The sequence below is a fragment of the Mya arenaria genome, chromosome 9 (genome assembly GCF_026914265.1).
Source record: "Mya arenaria isolate MELC-2E11 chromosome 9, ASM2691426v1".
NCBI classification, from domain to species: Eukaryota; Metazoa; Mollusca; class Bivalvia; order Myida; family Myidae; genus Mya; species Mya arenaria.
In genome coordinates this window covers 7,913,889-7,927,194 of record NC_069130.1, presented here as the reverse complement: position 1 = coordinate 7,927,194, position 13,306 = coordinate 7,913,889, and the positions used below count along the sequence as shown (strand labels likewise).

The window sequence follows — 13,306 nt, the reverse complement described above, 5'->3', positions numbered from 1 at the left end:
TTGAATCTCCAACCTATCATGTTCTGTTACATACGTTTGCATGTTGTTAATGTTATACTTTATTTCAATAAACGGAAAAACCAAATAAAACAGTGGGTACTTTTTTATTATCATGTAAATTAAATTATACTTTTCGTTATACCAACATTGCAAAGTTTTGGGGAATATCACAGTATAGGAATGAGCTTGTCGGTCGGTCTGTTGGTTTTGTGGACAATAACTCATGAAAGGGTTGACCGATTAAAAATAATTTTTAGTACACATAAAGATAGTACCATAGGATAGTGTTCACATTTAACTTGTTTACAAACTCAATTTTCGACGAAATTATGACCCTTTTGGAGTTTTCAAATTCGACTGCGGTTACAAACCACTATAATAAATTGTTTTGAATCAGTTATACCCTTTTTCAACTTGCCAAAAAATCTGTTTCGGGAAATCACTCCTGAACAAGTTGGCAAATTTAAAAGAATGTGCTAAACATGTTTCACATAATGAAATACAGGTCAAGTTTGACTTTCTTTATTAACTGTTTGACACATTTTTAGCTCCTTTTCCACCTAAAATTTGCAAAAATTTGGTGTCCGGTTGATAAATTATAACAGGTTTAATTGATTTAGTTGCACACTATGAAATACAGGTCAAGTTTGGCATTGGTTACAATGCACTATTGTTTGATGAATTTATGGGCCCTTTTCCAGTTGTTGTTTTTTTCAATTCTTTTGTCTATTTCGCAAGTAGGGGTATTCATCACTCTTGTGTCAGCAATGGTTGTAGAATGGGCATGAGTTATTGAGAACAATTTAAAGACAGAGGGGAATTTTTACAGCAACTTTGAAATTTTAGGCAGAAGGCTTAAGTACTGCATATTGAAATCAGGTATTTTTCAGATCATTCTTTTTTATGAAATGGCATGTTAAAAATGTAATGTACCGGGGTTACAAAATTGAATGCAGGGTGTTATGCGGTTTAAAGTAGTGCGCATTAACATACCACTATTTAGATATGTCATGGGCTTGCAACGTTGATGTGAATTTGAAAGGAAGCCGAAGAATCTTAAATAAATCTAGATGAGAAACCGAGGGGAATAGATAGTTATAGATAATTAGGCAAAAAATGGAAATATTGTGACTTAAAGACCCTGGCTTACATACCTATGGCAAATTGTCAAAACATCCACAGCCAATATCAGAATATATTTTATTAACTTTACATTAGCAATAAGTTTGCGAGATGAAATCAATGTGCATATATTCTAGTACATATAGGTTTATCAGTTACTGTAAAAAACTAGCTAATTATATTTAAAAATCATCAATTTACATTACGAAATGTTAGCTAATGAAAGGAACTTATTGGTTACAGTTTGAGGCCAGTTAAAATATTTTGATTCGATTTTTAGTTCGACTATTCGAAGAATAAGGAGAGCTTTACTACTCCCCATTGCGTCGGCTTCAGCGTCACACATTGGTTAAGGTTTTGCATGCAATGACCTTTAAGTCGTTATATCAGCAAAACATCATGTATTGCATTGAAACTATAGACGAATGTTCCCAACTATCGAACCTATTTCGTAAAAAGTAATCTACATCTTTCTTGCATATATTTAAAATGCAACTTATGGCCCTCGAGTATTCGAATTAAAAAGTCTGGTTTAGGTTTTGCATGTACCACCTTTAAGTCAATATCTCAGCAAATACATGATGTATAGCAATGGAACTTTAGACATGCTTTCCCAACTATCCACCCTTCTTGATAAATTAAGTTTGATAACCTTATCTTGCATTTAATGCAAATAATTTTCCTTTATTATTCAACTCAGAAATACTGGTAATGATTTTGCGTGTAAGCAGACATACGTTAATATCTCAGCAACTACTTAATGTATGAATTAAATTATTGCCCTTTATAATTCAACTCAGAAATACTGGAAAAAGGTTTTGCGTGTTAGCAGACATGCGTTAATATCTCAGCAACAACTTAATGTATAAATAAAATGATTGCCCTTTATAATAAAGTTCGACTTAGACATTCTGGTTAAGGTTTTGCATGTTAGCAGACACAAGTTAATATAATATCTCAGCGACTGCTTGATTGCATTGAGACTTTATAAAATAGTATCCAACCGTCAAACCTACTTACATAACCAAGTTAGATAATTATTTTGCATATAATGCTAGTATTGACCCTTTATTAATTGGCTTAGAAATTCTAGTTAAAGTTTTGCATGGAAGCAGTCAATAACTCACTTGATGTATTGCATTGAAACTTTATAAGATCAAGTATGATTACTCCATCTTGCATATAATGCTAACTTGCTCCTCATATTTATTGACTTCGATATTCCGATATAGGTCTTTCATGTAATATCATTAAACAGTAAACCAAGCATGTTTCACTAAACTTTTCAATACTTAAACTTAAAAACGGCGAAATACGTACGCGATGTCTCTGTGACAAATCTTGTTAAATTGTACAGACACTTAAATGAAATTCCAAGACATCGGTAAGGAAGTATATGTTTATATGTATCACCATGCCATAGGAGAGCCAACCTGTCCAGTTAAATTGATCCCTTTATTTTTGTTTCCTTTAGAAATTTTGGTTAAGGTTTTCCATGTTATCCTTTTTACAGTGATCCATGCATGTTTCAATAAACTTTACAATCCTAAAACCTTGAAGCGGAGACATGGTCTGTGTGACAGCTCCATTGTTGATAAAATTAAAATCACGCTTGTCGCGTCTACAGCCTTTCAACGCTTTTAGCGCTTTGATGTAAAATGGTTGAATACAAAACCTATGGCTGAATAAATGTAATAACGTTAAAGCATTGTATTATTTTAAAGAAACTAAATTTAAATATACCACATGATTAATTTAATGAACTACACCATGCTTAAAACACGAGTCTAAACATGTACTAGTATTTGAAACAAATATGGAATTGATATTTAATATTCAATAAGAGGTTTTGCCAATCCTAAAATGTCTCTGAAACCGTACAATGGCAATACGTTAGAGAACAATAAAGGCACATTCAAAGAGGTCTTCTTTTTCATTAGCAGTCTTTGCGATATTATATTAATATGCCAGGAAATTATGATGTCTGCCTTTGTGATATTTGAGTGGAGGTCGTTTGCCTTAATTGCTAAGTCGATCAAGTAGTCAATGTGTACAGTTTAAAGCCGACAAACAAGAAACCATTATGAATATTCATGAATTAATTGTAGAACTGGTCTGTATCGATACCACAAATTGTCTCCAAAGTACGAATATGGCGCACAAGTTTCTTTGATATAGTTCATTGATAGATATGTTAAGTATGATTCTGTCAATGACCGTATATAGGGCTATTTATTAAAGATATATATTCAATGTTGCCATGTTGAATGGGCTTTTGGCCGCATGTGCAATACCATAAAGGGGCCTTTGGCCGCCCATGCATATTCGAGCTTTCTAATGTACTAGGGCTAATATTCGTCTACCACATTCCAGACATAAATGGCAACAAGCACAGTAACATGTTAATAATATTTTTTTACGAATAAATGAAATTCTACGATGTGTAGATTAGATGTATAGTTAGTTTCAAATTTTAGCATTTTCGATATATAGGATCTTTCACAAGTACCATACAACTATTCCATTTCATGCACTACATGCATTGCAGAAAGGTAGTACCCGGAAGAAGTGAAAACAAAAACTACTAGTATATCCAATTAATATTAAATCTGTTAATACTTTTATTGCATGCTAAGAAGCTATCGAATAGGAATCACAACATTAACAATATATAATTATTTATCTTTCTTTTTTAATTTTAACCAATTTCTTTTACTACCATAACGATCCGACAAAGCTTGCACATATAGAGTTTTTAAATTTATACTATCAGTTTTAACTACTCCAAGCCAACGTTATTCTTATATACCTATGTATATAAAGCGGATATCTTCATAGTTCACCATAGATACAAACACATGCATTTTGCCTAACCTTCGACCCTCTCTTGCAAAATTTCAGTTGTATTCACTTTTTTCTTTGGTTTTGAATTCTCCAAATTTTCACAAGCATAATTTTAGACAGACAAAACAAAAGCATCGAACAATTGACAAAATGTATTGGACTAATGTCATAATCTTTGAATTAGCATAATAGAACATGTATAGCCTTTAGTCCAAATAATTGTACGTTGACGGATTTTTTTTTTTAGATTTTTGATATGGCAAATCCTTTACGTACAAATTGTTTAGTATCAAAAGTGGGTAGTTGTTCCGATCAGGATTCCGGGTTAAAGCATATAGCGTCTATAAAATATCATAAAAACAAGAAATATTACCAGATAATGTTGTTTTATATTAGTTCCGTACACAAAAAAATAATCCACCACATGTACGAAAAACCATAATTTTAGATTTAGAGAGATTTACATTAAGTCCCCATGTATAACTATACTCGTGTTATGTGTTTAAATGTTCTTAAATTCTGTGGGTTTTTTACCTGCAATGTGTCATCTTCACATAACACATCATTCTCATTCATCAGAGGTTTGATAATGATAAATCTAAATCTATAAAGTACGCATAGCATCATCACTCTGGTGTACGAGAATGATAACACATGTGTAATACCAATAAATGGTTAAATTAAACCGGGAACAAGGTTTACATTGCATGTGCTAAAAGCCACAGCCGAAAAGCAGGTAAAGTAAGTCTTAATATGTTTATAGTATTATCACCAGATGAGTTGATAATAATCCACCGGATAGAATAATTATATCATTAAATAACGTATTGGTTAAGGACCCTTCCTCGCCCCAAAAAGGACATACAAAAACATTTTTGCTCTGTCCCGACCTTTTGAGTGAACTTGTTTTCATTTAGCTGCGTTTAAAACTAGATAGTTCGCATGGAAGATGTATGGCGCCACCTGAGATAGTTCCCATGGAAGATGTATGGCGCCACCTGAGATAGTTCCCATGGAAGATGTATGGCGCCACCTGAGATAGTTCCCATGGAAGATGTATGGCGCCACCTGAGATAGTTCCCATGGAAGATGTATGGCGCCACCTGAGATAGTTCCCATGGAAGATGTATGGCGCCACCTGAGATAGTTCCCATGGAAGATGTATGGCGCCACCTGAGATAGTTCCCATGGAAGATGTATGGCGCCACCTGAGATAGTTCCCATGGAAGATGTATGGCGCCACCTGAGATAGTTCCCATGGAAGATGTATGGCGCCACCTGAGATAGTTCCCATGGAAGATGTATGGCGCCACCTGAGATAGTTCCCATGGAAGATGTATGGCGCCACCTGAGATAGTTCCCATGGAAGATGTATGGCGCCACCTGAGATAGTTCCCATGGAAGATGTATGGCGCCACCTGAGATAGTTCCCATGGAAGATGTATGGCGCCACCTGAGATAGTTCCCATGGAAGATGTATGGCGCCACCTGAGATAGTTCCCATGGAAGATGTATGGCGCCACCTGAGATAGTTCCCATGGAAGATGTATGGCGCCACCTGAGATAGTTCCCATGGAAGATGTATGGCGCCACCTGTAGCAATTTCAATATTTCTGATAAATAGCGCATTTTTAGAAGAAAAATATATAAGTTTTCCTATTTTGACGCTTCAATAAACACGCAATAACATTTGTATATGACACAATCACAATAGTGGAATGACTAAACAATGGTTTAACAGGGTGGACGAACAATTGCTACGGGCGAAAAAGTTATCCTTAACCGGTATCACCATTCTCGAAGTACATGTATGACAAAGTCTGCTGCTACTCTTGATTCTAAATGCGTGCAATACAACATTTTTATCCCTCACAGAAATAGCTTCTGCGTGTTGTTACGTCACCAGTCCTTATTTGAAGTTCCTAGAATTATCCATAATCGCCCTTCATACACCAGGTATTGAACAATGTATTGGCATCGCAGTTTCTCACAGAACAGTTCTATTATTTTGTCAGACTCCGAAGAAACTGTCTTGATGAATACGTAATATGCATATCAAAATAAATCATGGAACTTATCTGCAGTGTTTACCATTGGAAGCCATAGAAAAAAGGCAATCTGAAAGGGTAATGAATTGCTTAACATCTGTGTGGAGCACAGGAGAATAAATTTCCATTGGAATTGTGTTTGACGTGTTAAAGCAATATTAAAAAAAACATAAACCGTATCAGACGAGGGTAGGGGAAGAACAGGTTTATGAGTGAAACGTGTGGATTTAAACATATGTTCAACTTTTATACATATAGTTATAAGTGACTGGATTTCTTTCAAACCAACCTTTTGATGAATTTGACTATTATAAAATAGGTAATGTAACTGGATAAAAATCAATGCCATAAGATGTGGACTCGGACGATCAATTCGTTATAGCACATAATTCTACGTCGACAGAGCGGGTGGTCTAAGAACAAAGTATTGTCATAATAAATATTCACGAACTTTTTTCCCATGAGCATTTCCTCGCCACCCACGACACTGGTCACAACGGACATGCCAATAGTGTCAGTGGAAAAATATTAGTAATTTTATTAACATTTTAATGATGAGCCCCTCCAACATTATCGTTTGACTAAATTAAATTATATTCCATTTTATCTTGCTTACATCAATATCGTGACGATGATAGCCATGAATCTACCGACGGAGCGGGCAATCAGCAGCTGTTTGTGGCACGTGGCGCCTCCTATCTTGCTCGTGCTTGGAACCATAGGGAACATCATATCAATCTACGTGCTAAACCAGCGGGTCCGAACCTCCACCTCTATCTACCTTTCCGCTCTCGCCGTCTGCGACTTGTTCCTGCTCTACACGGGCCTTGGGCGAGAGTGGTCCATACATGTGTTCGGGTTTGACGTACGTAGCGTTAGTGAGGCGATGTGTAAAATGCACTTCTTCTCTGTGACATTTAGTGCACAGTTGACATCCTGGATATTGGTGGCGATAACCATTGAACGAGTGATCAGTGTGCGGATGCCGCATGTCGCCAAACGGGAATGTACAAAGCAATGTGCAATTATTGTGTTGTTGGCCGAAGCAGTTGTGTTGATGCTTTTAGATGGCCACATTCTGTACGGCGTGTCGATAAATTCACGGCAAGCAAGGAATTATACATTGACAAATGGAACAAATGGCAACATGTCGCTCCATGGTTTTGATATTAGGTGTGAACCAAGTGTTGATGATCAATCGTACGAGAACTTCATGATATATGTATGGACCTGGATTGACTTCTGTTTTGTATTTATGATTCCTTTTCTGGTATTATTAACTGGAAACCTTATCATAATTAACAACATCAAACGAAGTAGGCAATTCCGTAGGCAAGCAATGACGCTGGCCTATTACCCACGCCGCATTCGACCCAAACCGCCAAAACCGATCCTCTCCTTGACGGCCATCTTGCTGACCTTAAACACGGTGTTTTTCATATGCGTGGGTCCGATCAACATTTTTTCCATTGGTCAATTCTACTGGTGGCCAGCTGACGTAACAGACGAAGTCGCGGAGTTAATATGGGCAGTGGTAGCCATTTTGATGTACACGAATAATGCAGTGAATTTCATTTTGTATGTATTTTGTGGCTCGGAGTTTCGAACGGAGGTGAAATGTTTGTTACTTAAATGTTTTGCCGTTCATCCCGGCACGCCAAAGGCCGCCTACAGGCACGGTGTCACACATCTTTTGTCAGTGAACTTTTCTTTTGAGCAAAGTCGCTCCTCTAGTGTTTGAAAACTATAGTTACGTAAGGTTTCGTTTCAACTCACTTGTCCGACTTGATGATTTCCAGGTCGGGAATCGAACCTATGGTAAGGACTGCACTTATCGGACAACCGAATTCGAAAAGTATGGGTTTGCTTCTTGACAATTGTGTAATATTCATTTTTGAAGGCATATCTCCGTTCTAATATATATATCAGTCGTATATATGTTAAAATCAATGACAACGGAATACAGGAGAAAAACACAATACGGTTAACAATCAAGTTTCATTTTCAAACTTTCTTAATATTACCTTACATTTTTGTAGAATATAAATTCATATTAAATTATGTTTATTCCCTGTGATTTTTTAATCAGTTTATCATAATTTTATAAGGTTTTTGTCAATAGATTCTGAATATTGGTGATATGCTGAGTTATGATATGATAATAAATATTGTTATTGTTTCTAAATTTTAATAGTTCTTTATTTTCATTCTTTAAATTCGTATAAATCCTGATAATGACATTTTCTGTTTTATTGAATTATTTTAAATATAATAGTATATAAGAGACTCCTGTCTCTGGCCTTGAAAATATTTGTGAAAACAAGAGCGGATTTTCGAAAGATTTTTTACCATTGGTCAAAGGACATTGCGCGTGTCCAATCAGAGTGCAAAGATGAAACAAACAATCGTCTTAACTCCTACAGAAAACACAAGGATAATGCAAATGTACAGTTAAGTTCATTTATTTTTTCTCTATCTTTTTGTCAGCATATTTTTACTGATGTTGTCATATTTGTTTTCATTATTTTCAACTTAGAATTTGCCTCAAGAGTTCAAACCAGACAATGACTGATGAAATGGTTGACATAATTAAATATGTTTTGCAAAACATATATAAAACATTATACAAAACAGCTCATTTTCGTCTTCGGTAATAAACCACTAAAATAATATTATAACATTTTGAAGGAGTAATGCCCCTTTTTGTAAAAATACAGTTTCCGGACAATAACTACTGAACGAGTTGACAGATCTAAAAAAAAACAATGTGCTAAATTTTTAAGCACACTGAAATACTGGTGAAGATCGACTTTGGATATAATGTAGTAATGTTTGACGGAGTTGAAGCCCCTTTTTCACATAGAGTTTTCAACAGATTTAAATAAATTGGTATTTCCCACTACTGGTTAATCTTGACTTACTGGTTACAATCCACTATTGTTTGACGGAGTTATGGCCCCATTACAAAACGATTAAAGTTTATATTCATTCCGCAAGTAGGGGTATTCATCATTTTTTGTGTTTCAGCTCTAGTTTTAAAATGAGCTTGAGTTGATGAAAACAAATTAAAGGTAGAGGGAACACTTAGCAGCCCCTTTGATTTTGTACGTTGATTTTGCCGCATAGATGGTACCGCAACTCGAAATCTTGTATCGTCAGATTTACTTCTTGACATGACATCTTAAATAATTAATTGGCCGGTGTTACAGAATGGGATGAAGGATGTAATGCGGTTTACAAAAGTGCAAATTAAAAGACCACTCTATTTTAAAACGTGCACAGGATTGTAGCTTTAATGTGCATTAGAAAGGACGCCAAAGCATCTTTTATAAATCTTAGTGAGGAACCGAGGTTAAAGAGTATTGATAGTCAGTCAAAAATAGAAATGTGTTGACTTAAAGAACCCTATCCTACTTTACCTACTAAAACAATGTCATAACGTTCAGCTAATATCATATTTCATTTAAATAGCTTTACACCTGCAATAAACTTGGGAGATGAAAGCAATGTTCATATATCCTAGTACATAAAGATTTATCATGTTATGAAACTATCTACTTGGATTAAAATGCAAAAAATTACTTTACAAAATCTTGGGTAATGTCCAAAAATTATTGGTTACAGTTTGTTGCGACTCAAACAATTTTTTGGATTCGATTATTAGCTAGTAATAAAAATAATAAGGAGACCTGGACTACTCACTATAGCGTCAAAATCGGCTTCACCGCTAGGTTATGGTTCTGCATGTAAACACGTTTAGGTCATTTTCTCAGCAAATGCATCATGTATAGCATTGAAACTTTAAATATGTTTTCCCAACCATCCATCCAACTTAATTTATAAAGTACGATATCACTATTTTGAATATGGTGCAAACTATGGGCATTTATGATTCGATTTAATAATATTATGATAGGTTAATATCTCAGTAACTGATTGATTCATTAAATTGACAGTTTATACAACAATACTTAACTCTCCAACCTACTTCAGTAACCAAGATATATAACTGTATTCTGCATAAAATTCAAATTATGGCCGTTTAATATTTGACTTAGAAATTGCGGTAAAGGTTATGAATGTAGCCACACTTATTACTTTCTCAACACATACACCATGTTTGCATTCAAACCTTAGATATGTGTTTCAATATATCCAAACAACTTGATTTAACAAGTTAGATAACCCTATCTTGCATACAATGCAAATAAATGCCCTTTATCATTCGACTCAAAAATTCTGGTTAAGGCTCTGCATGTGAACTAGTTTCCATTCTGTTGCGTGGTAAAACGCGATAGTTCCCCCACTGGAAGATATATGTCGCCAGCTGTAGCAATTTCAATATTGCATATTTTCTTAAGAAAAAAACCCATAATGTTTTCCTATTTTAGCGCTTCATTTGAAAACGTTATATCATTTGTATGAGACACAATCGCAATGGCGAAAAAGTGATCCCTAAACGGTATCATCATTCTTGAAGTTTATGTATGACAAATTCTGAGCCCTAAATGCACGCACAAAAACATGTTGTTTTTTCTAATATAAATAGCTTTTGCACAGAAAACACAAGGGCAATGCATATGTACAGTTAAGTTCAATTGTTTTCTTTAGAATTAAATTGTGCTCTGAATTATTTTCCAGTATATTTTCTCTGATGACATCATGTTAGTTTTCCTTATTTTCAACCCAGAATTTGCCAAAAGAGTTATAACCAGACAATGACTAGTGAAATGGTTGACATGTAATATGTTTGCCGCATAAAATATAGGTCAAATTCGACTTGGTTACAAACCACTTTAATACTAAAGCAATTAAATTGCCCCTTATTGTTAAAATTACAGTGTTCCGACAATTACTCCTGAACGAGCTGACAGATGAAAAAATGTGCTAAACATGATTAACAAGATAGAATACGGGTCAAGATTGCATTTGGTTATAAACTTCTATTGTTTGAAGGAGTTACAACCCCTTTTCAACCTAGAGTTAGCCAAATTTGGTGTCAGCTACTGTTACGAAACTAGCTAACTGTATTAATTTACATTTACCAATTCCTGGTAATGTAAGGCCCTTATCGGCAACTAAAAAGATTTTTTGGATTCGATTGTAAGCTTATATGTCTCAGAATAAGGAGGGCTACACTAGTTACCCAGCATCGACTTTACACCAAAGTTATGATTAGCATGTAGACACCTTTATGTGATTATCTCAGCAATTACATCATATTCTGCATTGAAACTTTAAATTTGTATTTTTAACTATCCAACAAACTTCATTTATGAACTTAGATAACACTATTTTGAATAGAATTCAAGTAATGGGCCTTTAATATTCGACTTAGGTTTATACAACAACTCTCAACCCTCCAACCTACTTAAATAAACAGATTAGATAACATTATTTGAATAGAATTCAAATATTGGGCCTTTAATATTCGACTTAGGTTTATACAACAACCCCCAACCCTCCAACCTACTTAAATGAACAGATTAGATAACTCTATTTTGCATAAAATGCAAGTTATGACCCATTTAAATTTGTTTTAGAAATTCTGTTTAAGGTTTAACATGTAAGCAGACAACTGTTAATATCTCAGCAACTACTTGATGTATTGCATTGCGACTTTATAAAACGGTACCAAACCATCAACCCTACTTAACTAAACTTTCAAATCATTATATAAATGGTACATAATATTTATCGGTTTGGATCTCCTTTCGCAAATAAAGTAGGTCTTATAGATGCAATAGGCAATCTGTCTTAAAGCAATGTTTACAATATTATACTCTTTTTGGTCGATTTTGTAACCTATTACTATATATCTTAAATTCTTTATTTCTTTCTGTATTCCGCATCTTTTAAAGATATCATGTATAGCATTTCAGAAAGTTGTCAAAAATGGACATTTAATAAACAAGTGTTCGTAGTCTTCTACTTCATTACAATAAATACATAAAGGGCAATCCTTCAATTTCCAAGTAAATAAATTTAAATTCGTTGCTACAGGATTATGCAATAACTTTATTTTAAATTGTTTGACTTTATTATCCACAATGGACCGATGAACAATATAGTACCAAGAGTTCCAGCAAATATATCTTGCAACCGTCGATCCCAATAACCATGAATGTAAGGCTTTTCATAAAATTGCTTTAAATAGATTTGATATATTTGCTTATTCGTCATATCTTTAAAAGGTTTATTTTGGATACTTATCAGTAATTTTGGATTGACGTTTGTTTTTGTAAATATATCCGATGTAAGACTATCTTTCCAAGTGTTAGAAATTGCTTGTTTTAACATATTTACTTCTGCAATCCAATTTTGTTTATTTTTTAGCTTATCAAGAATACAATTAGCGTCTAAGTTGCCCGAATTCGAAAGAATATCGTTTATGTAGAGTATGTTGGAATCATGTTTTAGAAGTTCTTATTAAGGTTTTGCATGTTATCTATGTTTTCTGTGGCCATGCATGTTTCAACAAACTTTGCAATCCCCAAACCTAAAAGCCGCGTAAAAGTTTGTGTGACAGCTCTTGCTATTCACAGAATTTAAAATAGAAGTAAATTTACGCTTGTCACGCCTACAGTCTTTTAACGCTTTCAGCGCTTTATTGAAAACGGTTGAATACAAAAACTGTGGTTGAATATGTAAGATAAGATTAAAGCATTTTATTTTAAGCCATTTAATTGTAATATACCACGTGATGAATAACGTACATCACCATGCTTAAGATATGAGTCTTTACTTGTATTTGAAGCAAATATGGAACTGATATTTAACATTCAATCAGAGGTTTTGACAATCCTAAAATGTCTTTGAAACCGTACAATGGGCAATATTTTAGAGAAAATTCAAAGAAGTCTTATTATTCATTAGCAGCCTCTGCGACATGAAATTAATATGCCAGAAAATTATGATGTCTGCCTAGCGATAGTTCATTAGAGGTCGATTGACTTCATTGCTTAGTCGATCAAGTGGCCAATTTGTCCAGTTTCAAACCGACTAAAAAGGAGATATTATGAATATCCATGAATACATTGTGGAACGGGTTTGTATCGAGACCACAAATTGTAACCTAATAACTTAAGTACGATAATGGCGCTTAAGTTTCACAGATACAGTTCATTGATAGTTATGTTAAGTACGATGCTGTCAACGGCCGTATAAAGGACTATTTATCACATATATACTGTATTCAATGATTCTGGGCGACCATATAATAAATAGACTCTTTGCTCTTATAACATTTGCAAATAACACACATAATATTTACAACGATCCACTATTCAAAT

At 34.3% G+C, this 13,306-nt stretch overlaps 1 protein-coding gene across 1 annotated transcript; it reads left to right on the top strand.

Annotated features, from left to right (window-relative positions):
- The first annotated feature begins 6,645 nt into the window (after positions 1–6,645).
- On the top strand, positions 6,646–7,755 carry LOC128202888 (kappa-type opioid receptor-like). Its single transcript, XM_052904059.1, has one exon. The coding sequence runs from the start codon at positions 6,646–6,648 to the stop codon at positions 7,753–7,755; it is 1,110 nt and encodes a 369-aa protein (XP_052760019.1).
- Positions 7,756–13,306: the final 5,551 nt, after the last annotated feature.